General features: G+C 49.5%; 4 protein-coding genes across 4 annotated transcripts; 1 reads left to right on the top strand and 3 right to left on the bottom strand.

Moving 5' to 3' along the window:
- Positions 1–2,030: 2,030 nt before the first annotated feature.
- Positions 2,031–4,483, bottom strand: LOC34621933 (eukaryotic translation initiation factor 2 subunit 2). Its single transcript, XM_026337101.1, has 7 exons — positions 4,409–4,483; positions 3,910–3,985; positions 3,371–3,447; positions 3,027–3,134; positions 2,726–2,810; positions 2,457–2,549; positions 2,031–2,209 (listed from the first exon to the last, which is right to left on the bottom strand). Exons 1-7 carry the CDS (start codon positions 4,481–4,483, stop codon positions 2,031–2,033), a joined length of 693 nt encoding a protein of 230 aa, XP_026192886.1.
- An 8,249-nt stretch (positions 4,484–12,732) lies between these two features.
- On the bottom strand, positions 12,733–13,645 carry LOC34621932 (40S ribosomal protein S12). The gene is made up of 2 exons (XM_022735117.2): positions 13,553–13,645; positions 12,733–13,086 (listed from the first exon to the last, which is right to left on the bottom strand). The coding sequence occupies exons 1-2, from the start codon at positions 13,643–13,645 to the stop codon at positions 12,733–12,735; spliced, it is 447 nt and encodes a 148-aa protein (XP_022586488.2).
- A 5,562-nt stretch (positions 13,646–19,207) lies between these two features.
- On the top strand, positions 19,208–20,432 carry LOC113147228. The gene is made up of 2 exons (XM_026337091.1): positions 19,208–19,752; positions 20,006–20,432. The coding sequence occupies exons 1-2, from the start codon at positions 19,208–19,210 to the stop codon at positions 20,430–20,432; spliced, it is 972 nt and encodes a 323-aa protein (XP_026192876.1).
- A 766-nt stretch (positions 20,433–21,198) lies between these two features.
- On the bottom strand, positions 21,199–24,570 carry LOC34621931. The gene is made up of 7 exons (XM_026337092.1): positions 24,159–24,570; positions 23,929–24,017; positions 23,756–23,892; positions 23,060–23,282; positions 22,503–22,801; positions 21,972–22,232; positions 21,199–21,346 (listed from the first exon to the last, which is right to left on the bottom strand). Exons 1-7 carry the CDS (start codon positions 24,568–24,570, stop codon positions 21,199–21,201), a joined length of 1,569 nt encoding a protein of 522 aa, XP_026192877.1.
- Between the last annotated feature and the right edge of the window lie 223 nt (positions 24,571–24,793).

The following is a 24,793-nucleotide window of genomic DNA, read 5'->3' as shown; positions in this document are numbered from 1 at the left end:
TCCAGCCCCTTAGTTCTTCCAGCTTGCTCGTGCTCACCTTCCTTGTCTTGCATCACCTAATAAGAATGCATTCTTGCACATTTTTTCGCAGAATCATTCACGAAATACATTGTTCTTGGAGGCCTTAAGGGCTTCCATTAATGGGGTTCTTGGGCATCGTAATGTTAGCTTTTCTTCCTTTTAGCTCGGGGGCGGCGAGCTCCGCAGTCAGCCTTTCCATGCCATCGCGCTTGTGTACATTCAAACGGCAGGCAGTTTGTACAAGCCTGTAAATCAGCTGCTGCGCCTGCCCCCTACAGCAGCCAGCAGCAGCAGAAGTCAGGCCATTAGAACAGTTAGTTTACATAGACGTGCCTAGGCACGGCCCCACGACTCGTATAGGCGGCCTACCGTTTATTAGAGCAACTAATTATTCTTTTTGTTCACTCGTGCCACGGCAGCTGATGATGTAGCAGTGCTGTAAGACGGTGATGTCAAGCATTTCACCCACTGCAGCAGCTGCCGCACCACAGCTGATACTCATGGTTGCCTTATTCAATTGCTCAGTGCGTTTCCTAGAGCCATGGCTTGAGCACTTTACGTTCGCATCACAAAGTAGGGGTGTTCAGTGAGTCTACGCGTCCGCATTGTGGGAGGGCCGTGGGATTGCTCTCCTCGCTCATTCCCTCAGATGTTTGCAGAGCACAAAAAGAAATCTTAATGGGAAAAATTCAGTACGCCTTTTGAGAGATGCGCGGGAGCCAGCAGCACACTCCGGGGTAGATCTATGGGGGTCACTGCCAACGTGAAGGCCGATTCAAGAAGAAGCGAATGCAAAAAGCCTAGGGCGGCGAATGCAGCGCTAGTGCTCGAAGGACGTACGATGTAGAGAAAACTCAGGAAAGAAGAATGCTGGAGAGGGGGCTGTGGATGGCTTTTCACCACGCAGCAAAGGTCGATTTTGAGGCACACAGCGCAAAACGAATGCCGGAGATCAGAGAAAGAGGGACTCCTTGAGTGTTGAGCAACAAACTCGGCTGGCCGACATGAGCACAGCAACGGCAGCGGCGACTGCCTTGACGTCTGCAGACCTAAGTTCTCTAATCACAGCTTCTTCTGAGAGGCCGGTGGTCAGGCCCTGCCAGCACCGAGGCGGGCTGCGTTACTCATTGGCGGAAGGGGCCAGTTGGGTTTGGGGGGCATGGATTCCAATTCGAAACGTAGGATGGTCGTGCCCTAATGTGCGCCCAGCTGCCAAGTCGCTGAGTAGCCTTGAAAGCCTCCACTTCCATGAAAAATGCGCGTGCCTCATCCTTGAAGAGAAGGGCGGCCGCTTCCTATCTGCATTATATTCCCTCACCTTGTTCACATACATGTGTGCTCAGTTCCATTCGTGCACAAGTGCATGCCCCTATGAGTAAATAGCCTGTGCACCTGAGGCAGCTGCAATGGGCTCCCAATATATCGATAATAGTCGCCAATCTGCAAGTAGGAGACCATGGTGGTGTACGGCGTTGCGCCTACTAACAGCGTTATAACTTTACCCACTTACAAAAGTGCATATCTATAAACGCAAGAGCAAAACGAGGCGTCGCCAATTTAATGCGGTAATAAGGAACATGCCAGGAAAAACGAGATGAAAAGCGATGCAGGTCTCCCGCGTCGCCTCCTCTTTTCTCTGGTCTCCATGTGGAGTCCTTAAAACCCTGCATCAGTTAGTCCAGGCAGCAAGTCATGTGGCTGCTTGCCTTGTGTAAACTTTTAGCCCCCATGCCACCTGCTTGGTAGGTAGCAGTCTGCTCACCCTCCTCTCTGCTCTGCCTTCTGCCCCCAGTGAGCCTTCCCTGAAAGGACCCAGAAACAGCCTCAATCGCTGTCCCGTGCCTGGCAGTCACCCCATATCCCAGCTAATCTCAAAAGAGCCCCAAAGTCCGTCGTGATTGACAATGCCTCTCGGGGGCCGGAGGGTCGCGTTTTGGGGGCATCTGCGCATATACAGCTCCTCCGACCCCCGCCAGGCATCCAAGCACACTTGAAACTTTAAGGTGCCTTTAGCCGAGCTTGGCCTTGCGGCGTTCTCCCTTGCCAACTGCGTGGAAGCCAGACTTGATGGTTGTGACAGAGCGATTCGCGCCGCAGGCACTGCAAGCCTGATGCCACAGACGCGTGCGGGAGTCGCGTGTCATGGTGGTGTTTGGGGACTTGCACATTTGACACGTTACATACTCCGCTGCAAGTATGCAAACACGAAGACCGCACAGAAGACGAGCATGATCTAAGAAGAGACGGGCAGCGCTATACCCCTAGCGTTCCTGCATGAACGAAAATGCGCGCTAGGCAGGGAGGACGCTCTGGCGCGTGCTACAAACACGCACAACCAAACAAGCACCAGCACCCCCCCCCTCCCCCCAACCGCCGTTCCGCCGGCAGAAGCCCCTATCAAGGGTGACCCCTTGGTCTCCTTTTAGCCGACTTACTGATGTATTTCCTGAGAAGCGCCTCAATGTGCTTCGGGCCGTATTTTCCCTTCAACACCAACTGACCATCCCCCGCTATGGACCCCTCAGTTCCTGGAAACGCACAGTGGAGATGGCGCACCCAGAGGCAGCGACGTCGAAGTGCAGAGGCAGCCACGCAGAGCGCGGTTGCGTGTATACGCAGGCAGCACACAAAATGTGGGGAAACACGTCTGGGTGGAGGAGAAGCAGCAACACAGGGCCCAAAAATCCAGGCCCCCAAACCGTACCGAGCTCTGCCAAAACAAACTGCAGCACGTGCTCGCTCGGCCTGTGCATGATGCCGCAAATATCCTTGAAGTTTATCCAAGCAACCTGAAAACAGTCGAGAGCCCAGCAAGAATGAGATGACATTCACACAGTCCAGGCGTAACCGCCTGAATCCGAAAAAGTCAAAAAAGCTGTTTCCGCATGGAGACGCAGTGAAACCAGGTACATCCCTCCCTGTTCTAGAAGGCAAGACTAAGCCCAATCGTAACCGATCCCACTGCAGATGATCCCGCCGCTGTGCACGCACGCCTTTTGACGCACCTTTTTGGAGCCTACGCGGACGACCTGCGGGGGTTTGATTGTGTAACGCTTGGATCCCGCCAAGTCCGGGTTGTTCTTCACGATCAACTCCTGAATTCTGGTCAGCATCTGCGGCAAAGTTGGCGAGCCTCAAGTGCCAATACCGAGCAAATGGACGATGGCAAAGGTGCGGAAGGAGTATACAACATATACACACAAAATCCATTAGAAACGCGGGCATGCCGGCCGGGAGACACCACATCTGGACCGATTCTCTGCGAGTGACTGCATACTCTCTCGCCAGAACACACCGGAGACCTGCTGGGCAGTTAATTCCATGCTGAAGTGTAGAAGTAGCTGCTCACCTCTTCGTAGGTGTAGACGTGCCCCCGGACAAAAACCTGACCGGATCCGTCCACAAAAGGCTGAGAAGAACCGTCATCTGCAGCAGCACAAAACGCAAACAGCAGGAAACATCTTGGTGCTCCTCCCGTAACCGTTGCTCATGCCCCAACTGTTGCTGCTGTTACACCAGCGACTGCGAGTATTACATTCGCTATATCGTCCCTTGTGCTACGTGTGCTGCTACAGTGGCTGAACATCGCTGCAAATCGCAGCAACAGTACTGCTTGCCGTTCAAGCGGATTTCCATGATGCGAATGCGACACAAGTTACATGCATACCCCAGGCGCAAAACGCCGTGGGGCAGTAAAGGAGAAGTAAGTACAAATATACGGTGGAATGAAGGAAGCACAAGAAGATCATTAGGACCAATGGCCACCCAAGGAACCCCCGAACCAGCATAAGGGACGGCTTGTATTCCCCTTCATCGCATACAGAAGACAAAAACACCGAGTTATCCGTCCTTGTGTCGGCGTGCGTGCATTTGCTCCGTGGCACATACCGTGGTCTTCAGGCTTCTTTTCCTTCTTCTTCTTACGCCGCTCACCGAAGTCAAAGGCCTGCTGTGATGCGGGCTGCTACAACGAACCACAGCCGCAGACCAGACAGAGTTTACACAGGTTTGTTGTTCCAGACAAAACACGTGTACTAGGCCATGGTATGTATGAACCCATTCTGCGCTACAGTTTCACCCTTATGGTACACCAAGAGAAAAGCATCATAGCACTGCGAAAAGGCAAAGGTAGGGAGCAACAACAATCACACTCCCAACAGTAACAGACATGCAAGTGAGAGAACAAGAAACAAGAACCCGTCGAGTCATGCTCAGCCTCGCATTTCAAGAACCAAGAAGTACGCTATGCAAGCCAGGTTTCAAGCATTGGAAAGGTTGGGTGCATGCCAGCAAGGCCGCCGACACCCTATAGCCCCTTCAGAAGCACCTAACATATGTACTGTGGGTATTGGGGGGCATGAGGACTCTTGGGTTGTGCAAAGCCTACCTCCGTGGGCGGAGGGGTGTCAGGGGAGGGGGGCCCCGCGTCCTCCCTCTTCTCTATAGCCTCAGCTGCTGCCATCTTCACTTGTAAACAGATTTGAGAAGCAAACAAAATGAAAAGGAACTGCAGCAGGGTTTTCGGGGGTGCATGCGTACCCGCCAGACGTCCTGCTGACTTCTAGTCACATGCAGACGCAGAAGCCACACTGTAACATACAGTAGCCTCTCTTCCCACTCACTAATTGTTGCTTAAATTGAAGTTTTATACACAAAACTAGTGATAGTGCAGTAATTGCTTGCCTACACGTGTGGATTAGCGGTCTCTTTATCTACTGCCTGCCTCCTCTACTGGGCTGGAAGCAAAGAACAACTGTAAAGTAAAAATATGCCTTCACGATGGTGGGTTGTTTAGGCCTCCTTCATCTTCCGCAGACTTCACTTACGGCAAAACCCCGCAATGGATAGACCAAAAAATCCAGCGGAAAGTTGCCTCAACCCCACTTGTCACGGTCACTTCATTGTGCCATCTCTGGCTTTTGCATTGTTGCGGCGAGCTCAGCTCTACTTATACATTTGCTACTAAGCTGACTGTACTCCTATTAAGAATTAGTAGACAATTGTTGAGTTAGGCATGCTGCTCGTCTTATTTTGCACAGTGATTTGGCTCTGCGATACTTAAGTGTGATATACGGAGCGTTCTTCTATAGAAGCTCCCCCCTCTCTCCTAGTCCTCTCCCCTCGAACTTCCGGAATATTGGGAGAAAGAGGGCTACGGTGCATTTACCGACCCTTGTATCAGGCTAGGCTGCACTTTGACACTTTCTGTAGTGGTTTGAAGGACTATTTTACACTTCTATCCACACATAGTTGTACAAGGGTTCAATATAGAAATGATTAGATTATTTGTCGATTCGTATCTCTTATTATTGCTGACTACTTTTAGCTCGTTACGAGAAGATGCGGTGTTGTGTGTGCGTGGGCTTAATGCGATCTGCATCTAGCTGTAAGCGATTAGCGGCCATACACGGTGCAGCGACGCGCATCCACGTTGCCCTTTTCCCCTGATGTCAAAATCTCTAGGGGCGATGGACGAGAATGTAACAAGCTATTCACGGTCCCCGCACAAACACTCGCCACTCTGAATTATATCGAAGGTTTCACCGAGTTCAAATGTGTTCTGTGAAGAACCCCCCTGTTCGCCTGCACGTAGCCCTCAGCGCTCTAACATGAGAGGTGGCGGACAGCAACGATGTGCATGCCTACACCATCTAAACACTTCGAACTTTTACACCTAGTTGCATGTCGCATCTAGAGCTCACCCACATGACACTGCGCCTTCTGACATCCATCCTACAGCATTCTGCAATAAATGAAATACACCGAAAGCCATACCAAATAGTCACACCTTCCTAGGTCTTAGCGTACTACAACCGATTTAGTATAAGATAAAGTGCTCGCTACTTTTACCTCCATCATTTCGAAACAAACATCATCATGCTCTGTGCCTCTACGTCAGGTCCACATGCGTTCAGCATGGCTCTAGCGCGGCACAGAGCAATGTTTGCATGCAAATACAGCCTGCGCGCACAGTAGAACTAACTTGTTATTCCTAGAGAAAGCAGATAGAATACTGTAGGGAGAGTATATATGAGAGTGGCCGCGCGAATATCTGAGTGTAGAGAGCATCTGAACAATAGTAATCGACACTTTTTCAAGCGCTACACAGATGAAGATTGCTAATTCAAGCCGATCATGTGCTAGGGAAGGGCAGCCACTAAGAAATGCAAATATTACAATTCATGTCAGCAAGTGTTGCTAGCCATTCATAGCCACGGAAACCTTCGTAGGCAACGAATGCGGCAACTAAAAGCCTTTAAACTGATGCTGGCGTTTCCCACACCAGAACACTTTTACCTCCCTCTAGTGCGTCATCGACGCTCAAAATCCTAGAATCCATCACTTCAATCGCTTATTGCAAAGGCTTTACCTTTACAAAGTACACTGCTTGCGCGACAAGCTCCGCGAGTAATCTGGAGGACTTTGAAACTTCTTCAGGAAGCCAGGAATCGCTCTGTGGCACCTTCAACTTGAGATTCTGTGGAGCATAAAGGGCCTTTTTCCAATACTACAAAAAAGTGTTGTTGATGTGCTCTTTCTGCCAATATACCCTAGAATGGCTTGCAGTGGCGACGTATGGTCAGTGTTTAAGGCGGGTCCAAGTTATGCGAGAACACCCGAAGAAAGTTCAAATCACTATGTCGTTATGATACTGCTGAGGAATCATGAGGGCTACAAGTGGCAAAAATGATTGAGCGGCTTTCCCGGCCGTAGCAGAGCTGAACCAAGGAATGGAATGGGCGTATTTGCTAAGTCTGTCGACCAACCTAGATGCTGTCGTGACCCCTGACATCCGGCAACTAAATCATAAAGTCCATCCTTAGTCAGTCCAAATTTTTTGACTAAATGGAATGGTTTGCAAATGCCCGACTTAGAAGAGTTTTTTTGGCTCCAGAAGCTGACAAAACGGGCATGACACCTCATACGCCTCTGCTGCAGGACGCAACTCAGGTCACCACAAAGACTGAGAGAGCTTTTTCTTCGCAGTGTGCATAGTAACAGACAAAAGTGGCCGCGCTACATAATCATAAACCAATGTAGCGTCGCTGAAGCGCGTCAGTAATATACTTGGTAGCCCCAGATTGATTCGCTGGCATGGACGCCTTCACAGTACGACTTTCGAGTGAATTATGTAAGCTTGAAGCAAACTTTTTGAAAGTTTACTTCAAACAACCTACGATAAATATTATTATTCTTAATGGCTTGTTTAGATGATAAAAGTAAGCCTGCACATTTTTTGTTAGTTATTTCGCATAGAATCCCGATCTGTGCGCTGGACACCGCTGCTCGCGACGAAGCGGCGAGAGCAGCAAGCATTACTTTGGTGCTTCAGAGAGCTCGCAGCGTGTTGGACTAGAATCGCGCCTACCCCGGTATTATTCCGTCACCAGCTTGGAGGAAATGAAGCTCATAATACTGCAGTGCAAGTACCTGAAGGTTTGTAAGGCAGATGCTGCGGCATCAGCCTTCTCTATACAGGTCGTACACTACGTTTCCTGAAAATGAGTCAAGGAGAAAGCAGCTCAGAAGTTCACCAGTAATGAGATTTCGTCTCTAAGATGCAAGCTCATGGAACCTTACAACGTCCTTGCGAGTGCACACAGGTCAAGGCCACGCCTTGACTGCTCCAATCTTTTTCCGGATCTGGCCCATTTTCTGCGGCCAAAACGTGGAATTCCTGGAACTGTTCTCGTAGAATGAAATGAGGACATGCCAACTCAACACAGTCTGTTCTGCCCCAGCTCAAGGGCACGCCGTAGCTGCTATTGGTCCCCTTGAACACTTCTTCTAAACGCTACGAACCTCGTACATGTGGACAGTCACTCGCTCCTCATTGAGAGGTAAACATTAATTCTGGTTTGACTTACCGATTTGACTAAGCTGAGGAACCGACAAGTCCAAACAGCATAAATGTATACTACACTCTTGTGAGCGTGAAATACTGTTTGGTGCCCGTCATTACGGTAAATGAGGATCTGTAAGGAGTTTGTGAAGCTACGTGTCGAGTAGATGTTAATCTGTGTAGTTTGCCAAGTATTTCGCAGTTCTGACGCATGAAAATTTATATTTTTAAAAAAAAATCGTGTTCAGGGGCTTAAGGTTGACGCACTTGCGCCACCTCTGTCCTTTTTCGGGACCTCCGGCAGGCATTGCCCAAGAGCGAGGCCTATTTTTGCACTTTGCGTCTTCAGATAGGATCGTCTCCCTACGGCTCAATCACCTCTTCATGCTATGGCGGCTTTCAGTAACGTGGAATACAGCCTGGAACTGACATAGCGAGCAACTCATTAGAGTGCGGTGGCCGACCAGCCGATGGCCAGCCTGCTGGCAGCTCGTTTTCATTCCGCACAGCCGCCAACCCCCCCCCTTGAGTCTTGTTCACTCCTGAGTTCTCTTAGTAGCAAGCTCGATTGGGCTGCATGATAAAAAGCAGTCGCACAGCCAGCAAGATGAGTGCACGTTGAGCGTCCTCTTTTCGTAGTTTCCTGCCGGGCCGCCTGTGGGAAGAGTCTGCCTTTCCTTGTTTATGCACTGACTCTACCACGCTCACCACATATGGAATTAGCGTTGTTAATTATAGAAAAGTTTGCTTTTTCCGAGCGCTTGCTGGCAGACTCTTCTTCATGGCGAGCAGCTATGGCCGCATGCGGGCCTTCCACTCGGTTCTCACTGAGTGGCACGCTAGGATTACGTCGTGGTGCAAGGGCTCAAGCATAGAGGCTGGGGTTCTTGCTGATAGGGCTGAATTCCGAAGCAAACAATCATTTAGCCGCGCTTAACTTGCATTTCCTTTCATTCTGCCACCTGTAAGCAAACTGAGTCCCAGGGACTGCACTAGCGAATGAATAGGCAGATTGTGCTTCTCACATCTTCCTCGAAGTGCAGATCCACTTTACACTCAATGTTTAGTTACGTGAGCAACTATTTACTTTTACTTTTAATGTAGACTTGTGTATGCAAGAGAATGATTTACCACCGGTGGGTCTACAACTGCGGCTCTATTCTGTTCACCCCGCTTTTCTACGCCACCGCCTGCGTGGAGGCGTTTCCATTTTCCTGATGCGCCCTCTTTGCTTGCCGGGTATCCTGCTTCTGCTGGGCCCAGCTAGGCTGAACAAGTTATTTGCTGGTTTTCATGTGCTTGTACTTCCTGATGATATGACTTGAGCTCCCACAACAGGAGTATCTAAGCTTTCAATGGCTCAATGATTGAGCATGAGCGCTTATTGCCTCGGGCTTCTCATCCACCCTGGACCGTAGACTAGGGCTGGTTGACAGCCCCAAGATCTATATCTTCCAATATCAAATCGGCTCTTCCTTATGAGCCAAGGGCGCATGACTTGCATCTTCTGCTTTCGAAATCTGAAGCGTAGTCTTTGGAAGCACCACCGGTTGGCTGCTTAATCACCGTGTCGCTCCCCACCTTACGACCAGCTGGCGAAAAACTTCGGAGATTAAGCACTGGTAAGTAAGCTGTTCGTCTACGCCATGGCTTATGCAAAACTCATTTTATTTTTTCTCACTCTAGCGATATATTGATATATGCCAGTGTTCCAGTATTCTGTTCTACCGCTTGCTGTCGAGCCAATCTCGTGATAACCCGATAAGTCAGGGCCTCTATAAAAGGTTGAACTGTATTAATCTTTGCAGGCAGACGATGCCCTCTACATCGATACACCCACCATTGAGGCGCTTCTACCTCCAGTAAACATGCTGCATGGAGCTCTTGTTTCTCTACACCTGAGGGTACAACAAAAGGTACATTTCAAATGCCTAGAAGAATTTTTCGAGTGCCTGCCCGTTTTTGTGCCTCGATAGTTTTTGGTTGGCACGAACTCATCGGTGTATCTATAAACATTTTGCTGGCTGTAGAATCAGGCCGTTTTACTAGCTGAGGAGCTACTGCGTTCGCATCAGTTTGCACGCTGGCCTCTGCCACCCAAACAGCTGTTGGGTTGCAGTCTACTTCCATCGCCAGACCATTTTTCTTTCAGACTATATCCGAAAAAAGATAAAAGTTTAACCAGTTGATGCAATCAAAACCGTGCAAGATTCCCGAGGAAAGCGGACTTCCCTTTGCATCAGCAGCCGGTGGATAAGCCGGGGAAAGCAGCCTCGAATCATGCGGCACCGTCAACTGTAGTGCATTATCGAAGCCCTCGCTAGAAAAACTCTGCTCTAAAAATGCAAAGATGTAACGAGGTTCTTTCGGTGTAGGAGTTTTCGCCTCTCCGTACTCCCGCCCCTCATAGTTCCCATTTCATAGGAGAGTAACAGCACCGGTGGGCGCTAACGCACCCTCTGAGCATTCCGAGCATTGATAACTAGTTGCATCTATAATTCAGTGCACGCGCACGCAACATTGAGCCTACTTGCACGGAGCTCACGCTACTCTGCAGAAAGTAGCCATATTAGCAGACATATTAATTACACAATCCAATACTAATTGTCATCTAAAATTCAACTAGCCTAATGAGAGGTGTTGTAATGCAGCTCTGCCCGCAAAAAAGTACGGAGCGCGAGGGGGTGTGTCTTGAATTCGGGGTCGAAGGGACAGGTGGCTCAATTTCGACTCGGACGTTTCTACTACACTACTTCTATCTGATTAGGAGCTAGTAAGGAATAGACCAATGTTTTTGATTTTCATGTAGCATCGATTCTAGCGAATGGTATTAGCCTAATATGAAGAGAGAAGATTCGTGTGAGGGTGCGCTAAATGCGGTGTGAAACTAGATGTAAGGGCTTGGAGTGCATAGAAAGTGCAACAGCGCTTACTCTAGCTCTCCTTTAATCTCATCTCGGAGCTCGAAAGAATGCGGGTAGGGAGAACGATTCTTTTTAAAAAAAGGCACTCGAAAGCTATCTTTTAGTTTTTCTTAGGGTTTTGGGATAAGGGTCTACCTACCGAGACCCTGGGTGGAACATGACAGTGACCAACAAGAACAAGCACAGCGCCACCGAGTATAAATGGCTGCTACTGTATTAGCCCATGATACCTGTATTTTGAATGCCTACTTCGACTCAGGCTCCTTTCAGACAGCTGAGTCGAAGTTCAACCCTTGACTTCCTGTGCAACAATTAACTAATGCAGGAGATACCTTTTTCGTCTTTTTTCCACTATGAATATGGCTTCCTGAAGTAAATTTCGCAAATAGCTCTTACCAGCCTCAGAGTTATGCCGAAGGCACAGAAACGACGAGTGATTGCCGAACTTTCATGATCTGACCAAAATTTAGTACCAAAAACTCCTTATGAGCATATTATAAAGTCTAAGGCACCTAGTAGCCGAGGCCCACCTAGCCAATGAACGGGTAAGCGTTCACCAGGCATTATTCTGAGTAGCGTAACGCCCCCATCAAAGGATTCTGTGAAGATATATTTAACTCTACCTTGTATACAAAATTTGACAGTTACTTTGTGTTTTTCAAAACGGCCCTCCACTTCCTCCGCTCTAATCATCAAGGACTCAGGTATGAGGAAAGAAAATAAACTACGGTGCGCGTTGCTGCACTCCAAGGCACTTGGAGCATTCACAGGTAGTAGCAGATAGCATCCTCTGCACAAGTACACAGCATTAATGTGTGTAATGAGCTAGCTCTACTCTACAATAAGTAAGATGCACCTCTGGGAAAGTCGGTCATTCGATCCTTAACCAGTTCATAGTTGAGTATTACTATAGTGGCAGAATGTACCGAAGTGTAGCTATAAGCAGGGTATGCTCTGCTTTTATAAATTCAGCGCGAGTCTATAGATAAGTGTATCTACTTGCATGCAAACACATATATGCTGAAAACACTTTTTACCTCGCACTTCCTTGCTTCAAAGAGATTTTCGGGTGGCATTTTCTCTCCCCTACAATAATGTCGATAGGTCAACATAACCTTGGTATGCTTTTACATGAAATTCTGCTAGTTTTGTGCCTGCTTGTGGCAGTGTTAAACCAGAACAGTGAACCCTTGCCTCATTTCCTTGTGCTACCATCTTTGCTGCACATCGATGTGCTTGGTACTTTCCTGAACAGTATGCGTAAACGGCATCATCGTATTGGCGCCACTTTCTCGCGATGGCGTTTCAATGCAAGAAATCAATGAGCTTGATACTGCATGCTCGCTGAAGTGCCTCGGTGAGTTGCACTTTGCCGCGCTCACACTTGTGGTGTTCTTCGCCCCGCTTCCTCTGCACACGGCGGGGAGCACGATTAGCACACCTACTCACTGCAAGGCTTCACTGAAGCGGCTCTGCCTCAGCCCTAATACACTGGCTACAGCGAGATAAACCTCATGACGGTAAGGCATGCGCACGGGCAGTAATACGCTAACACCCTTCCTAAGCCCCTCAGGAAGCGTAATCTAAGCTACTCGAATTGTGGCATTTGACTGTTAAACACTTCGCCATAGGCTTGCCACGTGCCTGTTGGAAAGACTCAATTGACTGCGATCAAATCCTGAGATGATCTGTTTCTGGATGCTGCGGTGATCTGTGGTAGGTTATGGTTTGCACTGCAATGTGTCAATAGATAGAGCCATTGGCCAATGTACGCGCAGACCCCCTTATACAAAAGCAGAATGATAGTTCCAAGGTGCTATGCGCGAAATGAAGCTAGACGCAGACAACCCATCACTAGGAATTAAGGTTTCTTCAAAAACCGAGTTTCCCATCTGTATTGTAATTACGCAGGGTTTTGAAAACCAGAAGACGTAAGACAGGACTTTACGGGCATGTTTTGTGCGAAAGTGACTTTATGTGGTTCTGGAGGAAGGTGAGGGCTTCGCTTTGCTCGCCAAAGTCGGTGACGGCGACGCACGAAGCGCCAACAACCTTGCGAGGGGCACCCTCGTGATCAATGCGGCAGAGTCCTGCCCACTCGCCGAGATCCTTGCTTTCTGCCACCTCAATCAGAGGGATACCATGCTCCTTGCAAAGCCCCCCCACCAGTTTTTTGTAGGCAGGCTCGGAGCAACTCTCGGCCAGAAAGCATGCCTGCGCGCGCTTGGAATCTAGAGCCTTTGCAACCTCATGCAGACCACGAGCCAGCCCATCGTGAATCAGGGCATTCTTCAAAACCTGAAACCATTACATGAGCGCAGCGAGCACATGCTAAGTTCATTCCCTATGTTTCTGCTCGAACAATGCAATCGTGAAAATTGAAGGCTAAAACAGGTCCTGATGCACCAGTCGGTATCTAACGAGCAAATACACAACATCAAATTCAGCATCCAAAAGGCAATTCCATATTATGGTGTCCCCCAGGTTGGACGGCCACGACAAGCAACGAACTGGAGAACAACTCAACGGCCCCTCACAAGGCCAGATTGTATTCAGCTAATCTTGAATACAGAATCAAAGTCTGCGCGCATGGAAATTAACATTCTTCCTGATGTCAGAAAAGAACACCAACATGCTGACCGTCATTGACGGAGATTGTGGGTGGGGCACGCGCTGCTGACAGATATGAAAGTTTGAAGTTCCACATTCAGGATATAAAACGGATTCATTACGACAAATTATACAAGGGATTGCTTTATCTCACCCTCTTGATGGCGGTTTTTATATCCGTGACGTTTTCCTCCTCCACCTCAACTTGAACCTCCTCGGGGGCACCAGTGCTCTCAACGTCCGACATCTTCGGTCTACTTTCCACGGTCAACTCGGAGAGATAATACTCGAGCGTCTTCCTCGTGCAAAGCAAAGCATTTGACCAACAAGTAGAAGGGCAGAGGCACGTGTCCTCCCAATGAGGGGTGCCCCCATGCAGAAACCAAGAAAAGCCAAGCCCCACATGCAGCATCCAGCCCAAACTCTCGACCCACAAAAGCACAGGAAGTGCACCGATACGACGGAATGCAGACGACTTCCCCCAACTCGAGTATCGATATTATGGGAAATTTGCGCACTGCGAGAATTTAGTGTCCCTATGTCACCATTTCAACAGTTAACACCAACCTCGGCGAATCGCCCCTCCTAGGGACCCCATTGGCTCTTCCTCGGCACTACACCTTGTCAGCACTTGCACCCATTCTAGCGTGTCTCTGTAAGCCATTCTCCAGCATTCTGGCCTTGTACTCAAATTGCTTGCCTGGTGAGACAATGGACCCGCCGGCTGCCCATTGTTATAACGTTCAATCTAAGGTCTTCGTAGGTAGGAAATCAACTGACGAGTCAATGCGACCTAAGAAGAGGGGCTTTTACTGGTTTCCACACGACCTTTTCAACTGCCCACACCGAAGAGCCTAAGGTTTCAGGGCAGAGGGATATCTAGGGCACGCATTGCTGCACCCCCTAGTAGGCTAAGCTAAACCTGAGCACTTTCAACTACATTTGTATTCAACTAAGAATTAGTAAAGACATACTTGATTTATTCCCGGAGTATCGTATTGGTTGCAGAGCAGTGTTGACTTCATGACAAGGAGGCGCACTGTTGTGTGCGCGTGAGCTAGATGCCTTGTCCAGCTAGTTGTGAATGCCTATGCTTCGAGGGTGTTGCTATACGCACTGGTGCTACTCCATTCGTCTCATGCGCGACCTTTCAGAGACGGTGTTATGGTAAAGGATGGCATTGTAGGAGGACACTTAATAAGGCTCGGTGAATTTTGTATTCAGTCTGCTGTTATTTGTCCCCCTGTGGAGACCTCCGATAGAGCACTACAGCTGGTGGCACTGCAGGGTTCGATGCAGCTCCTTTGTGCTCATTCACTGGCTGTGGGTGCAGCGTGACAGCCGATTTCTTCACCGAATGTTTCTGGTTTGGATAAAGTCAATGAGTAGTTCAATAATCTCATTTTCTCTCGCAGTAGACTAGCAGAGTAAAACGCATCTGGAGATAGAAGTAGATCGTGACGCAACACCTGATTGGGCGGCGAAGGGTAGCGTGCGAAGTGATGCAAAAGTAGTAGCTCATTGGCTCGTAGAAAGGGCTGATTCTTCAGCAACAATATTCATGGGTGCATCAATATGGTCATGCCAACTGTAAAGCATCACAGTACGATGAAGGGCAACCACTCGAAAGATTTCATCAGACGCTTGGAAATGTACCCTCAGTTGAGTCCCCAGTTGAAGATAAACAAATGATTCTTGCAGCATGGTTACTGGAGGGAGAATCACCTTGACGGTGGCTCCATTGATGTAGAGGTGGTCGTCTTCCCGCGAGGATTGTTACAGTTCAACCCTTTTTAGAGGCTCTGCGCCATCGGGTTATGCCGAGGTTGGCTCAACAGCAAATTTTGGGAGAGCTGAGCTATTTTTTCCCAACACACTACGAAATCAACAAATTACCACAATATTGCTTGTTATTCTTACCGCTCCGTTGACGCCAATCGGCGGTGTCCAAGGCAGGAGAAGGAATTTTATGCGGTATGGTGGGGCGAAAAGAAATGCTGAAACTCTTCGTGTGGGCTCCATTTAACCGTCTAAGCCAGCCATTAGTCTCATGTTCGTAGAGAAAACTTCTTTAAAATTTGTTATTGCCCCTTAAGCACTCCACTCTAAAGTCGTACTGCAGGAGGCTTCCAATCCAGCGAATCACTCTAGGTCGCTGACTTGCTTCCGTGACAGCTCAGTGACTTAAGAGTGTGTAGCGCAGCCACTTTGGTCTTAGTGGAGAAATTCACAATTGTTAAAGGGTTAAGCACCACCATGTTGAGCATGGCCTGCTTTCCTTTACAAAAGCGGGGATTTCGTGGGTTGTACTTTCCAACACTGCTTCTGCAGTGACAACTTGCGCAATGCACGTAATAAGGCTGAATACAGCCGTGGCGGGATTCACACCGCAGAGAAAAACACTCGCAGTTCATGTGGTGGCCTGTGATGCGTCTTGCACCAGTGGTGTCTGCAGTGCCATGCCCATTTTGTCAGCTACAGAAGCCAAACGATTCTTCCAAGCCGGCATTTGCAAGGCATTCGGGCTCTTCAAAGTTTTGAACCTACCGAGGATCGACTGTATTGTTATGCTGCCGGGTGTCAAGGGTCATGACAGAATCTAGGTCGTTGCCGACAAACTCAGCAAGTATGCCTATTTATTCTTTGACCCAGCTCTACAACTGCCAAGGAGGCTGCTCAATTATTTTCGGCTCATATCTGTAGACCTTATGATTCCTTAGGAGCATCATAACGATACAGAGGTCTGAACTTCGTTGGCATGCTCTGGCGTGACTTTATGTCCCAGCAGGACATGATCATAAAGCCGCAATGCAAGTCATCCAAAGGCCCATAGACGGAGAGAGCACACCAACAGCGCATGCCTGCAGTAATTGCAATTCTGCCTACAAGAATCTATTTGTCTGCCTTGTGTGCTGTCCTTGTAACGATGGGGCTTAGGATACGACGATACACTGATCTATCCATTGCTCTCCCGCATCCCCCGGTCTACATTAAGGAGCCCTCGTCTGATTCACGCCCGAGTCTGGTGGTCCAGTGTCAGCGCCTACCGTAAGCGGCGGAAGCATTCAGGGAACAGCTGGCTGTTGCGTGCACACGGATGCGAAGAGCTCGTGACAGACAGGGACGAAATTGTAATAAGCGGCAGTCAGCGGTGAATTCAAGCCCTAATAATTTGTCTTGGTTGACTAGGGGGTTTAATGTAACGCACTATACGATGACCAGACGAATAAGGTTGCGACTAGATGACTAGGATCATTTGCGATTCTACCACAAAGCAGTGTTCATTCTCACTCTGCCAAGCCCTTATAAGTTGAAGCTGTGAACTGTTATTGATGGCTTCGTCAGGGGGTTTCAATCTTCCTCGACTTTTTTGCGGACTCTGCCGCGCGAGAATGCAATCGTATAAAGGCAGAGAATTCTCATGGAGCCCTGTAAGTGCGAAATTCAAGGATTGATGAGAACCGAGAAAACAGCGGACGAGAGTTTCTGGTAAAATGAGGTTGGGAACGGCGACATTAATGATTGATGAGGAAGCATTTGCAAGCTTCGCTCCCTACGGGAGGATATGTGGGTCTGCTTGGTTCAGAGTGTTAGTCGCTTCGAAGGATGCCTCGAGGAACAAAGCTACACTTCAACACAATCTGTCACGCCAGCTCTATTTAAAAAAGAATTATTTAAGAGTTGAATATCGGGTTCTTGAGAGAAGGCACGCAAGCGAAGGAATGGATTACTATCCAAAATTCCCTTGACTTTTTGTTGAGCTTGAGTCGTGCCTGAAGCTACTGAAATAGTTACCTTCATCTGCAAGAAATTCTTGAAAATCTCTCAGGCACTACCGTTAGTTTTCCCTCTACACTCACATTTTAGCGCCGGCACTCTCTGGCATACTGTCTCTAAATGCTCGCCAATGCGTTATTTGGAGATTCGAAGTGGACCGTGCCGCATTTACCGGCAGTGTTTGCATCTAAACGTTGCCTTGAGCGGCGTAGAGGCACTGGTAAAGCATATCCAGGGAATTCATTTACTATCCTGCAGACAGCTGGTGGGCTTGCGTTTAAAAGTTGTAGAAGGCTAGGTTACAGCTCAACACTATTAACCACGTGAGTCATACTTTGTTCAACATTGGTCGAAAATTGAATACTTGGTCTGTCAGCCCGCAGAACTAATTTTTTGCAGACTGCTGTAAACTTACTACAAGAAGAACCAGCGTTTTGCGCGTGTACCGTAGATGCTACGTGCAACTAAATATGAACGCTCAGAGTGCTAAGATGGGGCAGCTAGGCTCTCCATAGTTGTCTTCTCCATTAATGTCTGATCCCTGAGGGGCAGGGGCATGCGAAACAGGGGGAATTTGTAAAAACTACTCAATAACTTCGTATAAAAGTTGTTTCGAGCCTGGATTTCGTACGTAACGAACTCTACTACGCATCGAGTAGGACGACCATAATTAGTAGTCAAAGGCAACTAGAGTAGTAGAGAGTGCCTAAATGTACTTTAACTGGCTACAATCATAGTGAGCCATAGCTCACTAGCATGTGAGACATATTCAGAAGGAAGCTTTTCTTTCTAGGCCCAAGCTAAAAAAATGGGAGCTTAATATCTTTCAATGAATACTTTTATCACCATCGGACCTTTCTTTGCCTTGAATGGGAGGTCTCAGACAACTGCAGAATGAAGCTGGATTATTCCTGTCGATCCTCACTTGCGTCATTCAGCTCAGTTGCCGCGCTCACTGATTGCATTCACCAAGCTCCAGTAACAGGACTATCGGGCAAAAATTTTTCAAATAAGGCCACTTAAAATATTACGCTCCCTCAGACACATAGGTCTTGAGCCCGAACTTTTAGAGCGTGAGAGCTTGTCTCGTATGGGGAGTGTAGCTCTGATGGTCTCTCCCTGTAAGCCCTTGACCTGGTTTGGCCCGGCTGGGGTCCCTTAATATTTTTTGTACTGGCACAATTTGTAGCTTAATCCGGTTGCTGCGTGGCATATTACCTCATCACCCTAGGGAAAAGTTCGGCGGCATAAAAGAACTCGGGGAAGGCCGCGCCTAGTGAAGTGCCTTGCGGGATTGCCCATCTGATATCTGGTCGCTTTGCAAGAGGAAATCTACAGGTTACCGATGTATAGGTCCTATATAATCTAAATAGAGGCACTATTTCACCTAGTGTGGCATTTTAAAAGCTCTTTCTGGATCAAGAAGTACCCCTACCGCTAGTGGAAGATGGGCATTCATTTGACGTGGAATAGGTCAACCGGAACCTGCTTGGAATAAGTGAATAATGCTTTATCCAGATAAATAATTTGGCTTGTACTTGCCCTTGAAAGAGTTACTGGCTTTAGCAGTGGAAATTCAAGGGATTGCTGAGAGAAGCGGACTGCAGGACACAGACGGCCTGTTCGCTGCGGTACGCTTTCAAAGATACAGTCTACCCCGCTGCATACTTCATCTGGCATTTCCAATAAATCTTCTTATGTGTTGTATTTATGGTCTTCGTTTAGCTAGAGTCTGCTTGGGCCTTGAGTAGAGGCTCAACTAAGCACCCCAGTTCGTTGCTTCCGCCCTGATCCAGAGGCGTCTACGCAGCTTCGCCCCCATTTGCAACAGAGATCATCATCAGCTTCAGGTCACCACTGTTGGACGGAACTAAGTCAACCAAAAGCACGCTGCGTGCATCTTTACTTTTTTGATTCGCCTCTCCCATCGAGCCACGGGTGGCACTGCGCGCCCACATCGGGCCAAGGCTATACCGTAGAAACTTTTGCTACTTGATCCTGCCTGCATTTGACGCTTGAGCGTGTTAACACAATGGCATGCAGCTGTGTTAGACCAAATTACAAAGGGCCAGGTGTTGGAATTTGGGCTTTGGCCCTGGGGCTCCAGTTTGCAGTTGGTGCTTTGATGATATTCTTGGGTGCTCAGTCTACAGATGTGTCTGGCCTACAGAACATTGACCTTACACAGAGCTCGTTATATGAGGATGGAAACGCTTCCAAAGTTGTCAATGTCCTCGGCTGGTTGCATCTTCTGTTTGCCGTGGTTTGCGGGGCCTTTGTCGTGCTGGGCCTGTTTGTCTGCGGAATATTCTTGTGTCCTCTCTGTGTGCTTGGTTGGATCCAGTCACTCTTTTGTCTTATATCCACCTGTACGACAGCAGCATACCTCCGTGGCTACTTGGATAAGATGAAAGATCCTTCAAACGACAGCTCGGTGTTCAAGACGGGAGACCTCTTATTTGCATCACAAAACTGTGGAGGCTTGCTGCTCGCGTGCGTCCTCGCCTTCGCCGCATGTGTTCTTTTATCAAGAGCAACTAAAGTCAGCAGTGGAGAGTCTGTCACTGGCTCTGTCTTGTAAGTTTCACTGAATACTGCATAAGGGGGAGAAGCCTCCCTTCTTGCTCTGACTTTTCTTTGCGACCTGTTACTATATTTCCACTGTATACTGGATAACGTGTTATGGACTTTGCATGGGTAAATGTGAGATGCGTTAACGGGGCTACTGGTGTATGTAGAATGGCTCAAGGTGCCCCGGGTGGTTGCACCGTCTGGTGCAATTGATTGCTCTTCCATTGTCCACTCTCACTGTGTACTATGTTCGACGCAGGATGATTTTCTCTATGGGATTATATGGCGCAACTGGAGCTATTTTGGCATGTGGTGGGGGCGGTTTGTCTCCCACTCCAGCCCTTAGCGTCCTGTGGGTTACCTTGACTGTTATTGGGGCATTCTTCATGAACGTCCGCAGCTGTTTCTGCGAAAAGTTATGCAATGTCTTCATGATCGTTCTCTTTGGAGTCGGTGCCGCTCTGGCCTTTATCACTACCGTGGTGTTGGCTTGCATATATTCTACGACCACTAGAGACATTGACGCCCGCCCGGAGTTCATGCTCCTCGTACAAGTTATGCAGGACGGGAAGGGATTTTTTGCATCCGTCGGTCTCACTGCCGCTGCTTTCATCTTGTCCCTTCTAGCTGCGCTCTACGCTGCCCGCTCTCTTCTTTGCTGTGGACCGGGTGTCAGCCACAACTAAGCCAGCTGGTCCGCTAGGTAGCTGCCTAGCTTCCCAATACCGAGCTGGTAGGAGTGCTCTTACTAAATTTAGATGCGACAACACCGTCGCGCACACAATGAGATTCGTGGCAGTTGCTCATTCTGTCATCTAGCAGTGCACTTCCATTGCGCATGAGGTCGGCATGGTATCGACTTCGAACAGTAGATGACCCCTCGGTACTAGGTGAATCCATTACCAAACAATTTTTCAAGGGGGCACAGCCCTCCAGGGTCCGTGCGTCCTTCGCGTTTGTTAAAGTTCCTCGGTATTGTTTGTTTTTGTTGAGAACTTGGTCATGTGTAATGAGGATTAGCATTGCAACAAGCGCTTATCAAAACTGGCTTGGTGTGCTTCAGTGCTATGGCTGCCTGAGAATGTTTCTTTTGTAAGGTTATTGCGCGCTGCACTCCCTTGTAGGGATTTTTGCTCAGCACGCTTGTATGGCGTATCGGCGCCATTTGTGTTGCGCTGGGTACGTGATTTCTCTTGCGGAGTTTTGGTGCCGCTACGGCATACTATCAATTCCACTCGAGTTGCTATGGAGTAAGCTTTGGCCTTGGCAGTCGTTCAATGACCGTTAATATTTTCCTTCTCAAGTGGTAAAAAATGAGCGATACAAACGGGGGGAGGGAAAGACACATAAAATGTCAATCTTCGCGCCTGTTGCTCTAGGGCTTTGTGCTCATTTCATTCTTGACCCCCTTTTGCTTGTCTTCCTTTCTTCCCTACCATCGTGAGTCCGTCGTTAGTAAGGGTTCCCAGGCCTCATGAGTGCAGCCTCGAGCCTCTCTCCTGTGATTGCTGGGGGGAGTGCAGCCGGCAAATAGCGAGAAAAGTGTTTATCGGGAACGTCTGCATATTTGAAATTTTCGTAGTGGGGACTGTGAGTGAAGCTGAAGATACAAACAGTAGATGAAGCACATACACACACACAGATACGTACACACACAAGCAACGGACCTAACGCCTTTCAGGGGTGTACTTACTGGCTATGTGCAAACTGGCGATCTTTTTTACTACGAATGAGTACGCACAGAAAAAACAGAGCGGTAGGGAGACAGGGAAAGGGCAGAATGGGGGGAGCAGCAAGGAAGACATGAAAAGGTTTTTCTCAAGCAAAGGATAGCACACGAAGAAAAGGCCTAAAAGGCCCGCCGGTCTTGGCTGCTTCCGCTGCTTGCCCATGGTGATAGTGGAATGTTGATGCACGCTTGTATTTCGTCTGCCACTCTATAAGTCTCTTTCAGTAGTCAGTTTCCTTGCGTGTGTCCCCAGCAGTGCCATCTTTGCTGGTCTTGGGAGAGTGAAAGGGCGGAGGCTGCTGCAAGAGATAGGCTACCACGGTGTCTGGATTTCTGCGAGGACGGATATGCCTTACGAGAAGGGAATGAAAACGATGATTGACGGAGCAGAGAGCGATTGACTCAGAAGGAGCAAGACACAGGCAGAGAATGAGGCACAAGCAGGGAGGGGGGAGAAATAAAGGGGGGGTTGAGGGGCGGCTGTGGAGTGGCTGACTCTGGGGGCAGTGTTTGCTCAAGCTCATTATCGTCAGGATATGCGCTTTGCCTCTTTAGCCACTGCTCATAGTCCACGGCACCTCCGTCCCACTCCCATTCCTGATCTCCTACGGCGACGCCCACTTGCACCCCTCCAAAGGCGTCTAAAACGACATCCGTCTCCGGATTGAAATGTATTGCAACAGCTTCAGAAGGGAGTTCTGAGGGCGGCAGAGGAGGAGGGCTCATAGACACCTGGTAGCTCCCCTTGTCGAGGAGTCTGCATACACAGGGCATGGCAGATTTGCAAGGAATGGCAACCTGCGGGCATTTTCTGGATGAACGCAGACCGCCCGAAAGGCCAACAAAAGACGGGTTATGACAAGGCGTACTTTCCCCCAGCTGCTGAGCTACTACGGGGTGTGTGGGAAGGACAGTGTCGGTGCAGCTCTTCAAGAGCTGAGGTACAAACGAGAAGGAGCTCGTGAAAGCGTGTTTGACACGGACGAACCTGCAGAAGCTGCTGCAGTATGCAACACATTCCGCAGTCTCCCTCCAGATCGGCCCCACCGAGACTCTGGAGGGCCTCGAGAGGTCATGGTGGGGAGCGACAGGCTGTGTTTTGTGGGATCCTTTGGAGGTTGTTCTGCGGCTTTGGGCCCTCTTGTGCTGCTGATGCTCTTGCTGCCGCCATTCTTGTCGCTTCTGGCGCTGGAAGTGAGGCAGGGCAGGGGCACCCTGCACCCAGAAGGTGACGGGGAATGGCAGGTGCCACCCAGGCCTGGTGATGAGTTTTAGCGAACAAAATCCAGGGAGCGACTCAGGGGTTCCATCTGGGTAAAACCAAAGCTGCAGATACAGCAGAAACAACAGGGAAAGCAGCTCAATAGCAGCATCTCTAGGAGAAGCACCCGTGAGGAGGCGCGCAAGAAATCATTTATACAACGGCAGCCAAGACACGTTCGGGATTCACCGATACACCACAGCCCTGCCCTGTCGTGTACGCCTACGGCCAAGGCCTCACACCTGCGCCTTTCTCCTCTTCCCCCTTTCTCCCCGAAAGCTGTGCGCCCATAACTTAGCATGTTGTGCGCCTTGCGAGCTGACCTGAAGGGGGTCAATGCCGCCAAGGGAGAAGCAATCACTTTTGATGGGTTGACCGCCCCTGATGTGCTTCTTCGCCAGCCAGGGGACCCAGTAGAGGGCCCATGAAAAGGAAGATCCAGCATCCGCAGCATACGGGGGCCCTTCAACAGCTCCGAAGAACTGAGGATCGAAGTAACTGTCGGTGTTGCGGTTTGGATCCCCTATCCCCGTTTCCAAAAAGGACCTACACGCGAAGCACAGAGCAAGATTGCCTCCCAGCATATATATATATATCCATATACTGCGATATTTGCACATTCACCTGCATCGACTCCAGTAATCGCACGTCTGAAACAAAGATGAGAAGCCGCAGAGGGAGACAATCGTAGGGGCAAAGCAGCTGGGCGCCGCAACGCCTCCAGGTAGCCATCCCAAAGGCTGCCCAGCCCTCCCAAAGGTCCACTTATTTATGAAGAACCATGTGAGGAGCTAGACAGTCAGGCTCCGAGCGCCTTAGCTGGAGGAGAGCAAGTCAAAGAAAAAAGAGCACAGGCGCGCCGGCTGTTTGACACCCAGTCGCTATAAGATTTCGGGCTCCAGTACATGTAGAGCAGCAGACGATGAAAGCCTCCTAGCCTTTTTCGTGCAAATACTAGGAGGCAGACTGAGAAAGAGCAGCAGCAGTGGCTGCTGCTACTGCTTCTGCTGCCAACAAACCTCTTGTAGTGGTTCTTGTCCACAAGGGTCGGGTGCTCGCGAGTCCAGTCCACTGAATCCACCAACTCCTGTACAGCAGCAGCAACAACACCACAAGCAGCCTCCCGAAAGTTTCGGCGACAGCAGCTTCTGTGCAGCTGCAGAAACAGCCACTGTGAAAATGTTGCTCGAACCTTGAAGCGGTCATTTGGGGCCCCCTGGGGGCCCCTGGGTATATCGCCCTTCACGTCGTCCATACCCCACTTCTGGCGCTGCTGAGGCCCTGAAACAATCAAACGCGAGAGGACAAATCCGGCAGCAGCAGCCACAATAATCGCGGTGGCGTCAAGGGAACATGCGGAAGGTCGGTGATTGCAGCATGTCTATAGTAGCTGGAGGCACCAGTCAGTGCACACGAATTTACCCGAGTCGGCTTCTCTTCGCTCGTATTCCATGAGCCTTCCAGTCCTCAGGAAGGGGTTTCTAGGGTTCACGTAGGAGGGGGACCTTTCTGGGATAAGTCCGGGGGCTCCAGTGGCTCCATGGGGGCCCCCTAGCTCGAACTCGGGGGCCCCATAGCCGTCAGCTCCAGCAAGAGCAGCGGCAGCTCTTTTAACTTTTGCGTCGGGGGTCACGCGAAGCCACTCCGGCCCAGGTTCCTCCTCCTGTTGTTGCTGCTGCCTCTGCTGCTGCAGCAGGGGGTGCTCGGAAGCCTGGAGGATGAAGACGCGATCTGGATAGAGGGGTGGAAACACCAAAAAGCCGTCCCGTATTGGCTCGTAGCGCACACCAGGTCCAAAATAGGTCTCATAGTCAAAGCTGGAGAATATGCGCATGTCCGTATCTGTTGGTGGCAGTGCTTCAGTTCCGCGTCCTGCTGTCGCTGCCGCGCTGGCGCTGCTTTCAGCACTTTCACTGGTGGAAATGCTGCTGCTGCTGCTGCTGCTGCTGCTGCTGTTGCTCTTCCTCAGATTCAGAAGGAAGTCTACAGGATCCGCGGGGGGGCTTTTCAGAGGGGCTCGTCCTGCATCTGGAGCTTTGAAGGGAAGAGCGAGTGAC

This window comes from Cyclospora cayetanensis, unplaced genomic scaffold, assembly GCF_002999335.1.
Source record: "Cyclospora cayetanensis isolate NF1_C8 unplaced genomic scaffold, CcayRef3 CcayRef3_contig_164, whole genome shotgun sequence".
Lineage (NCBI taxonomy): Eukaryota > Apicomplexa > Conoidasida > Eucoccidiorida > Eimeriidae > Cyclospora > Cyclospora cayetanensis.
Note: the sequence above shows the minus strand (reverse complement) of the source record. Positions and strands in the feature narration are given on the sequence as shown.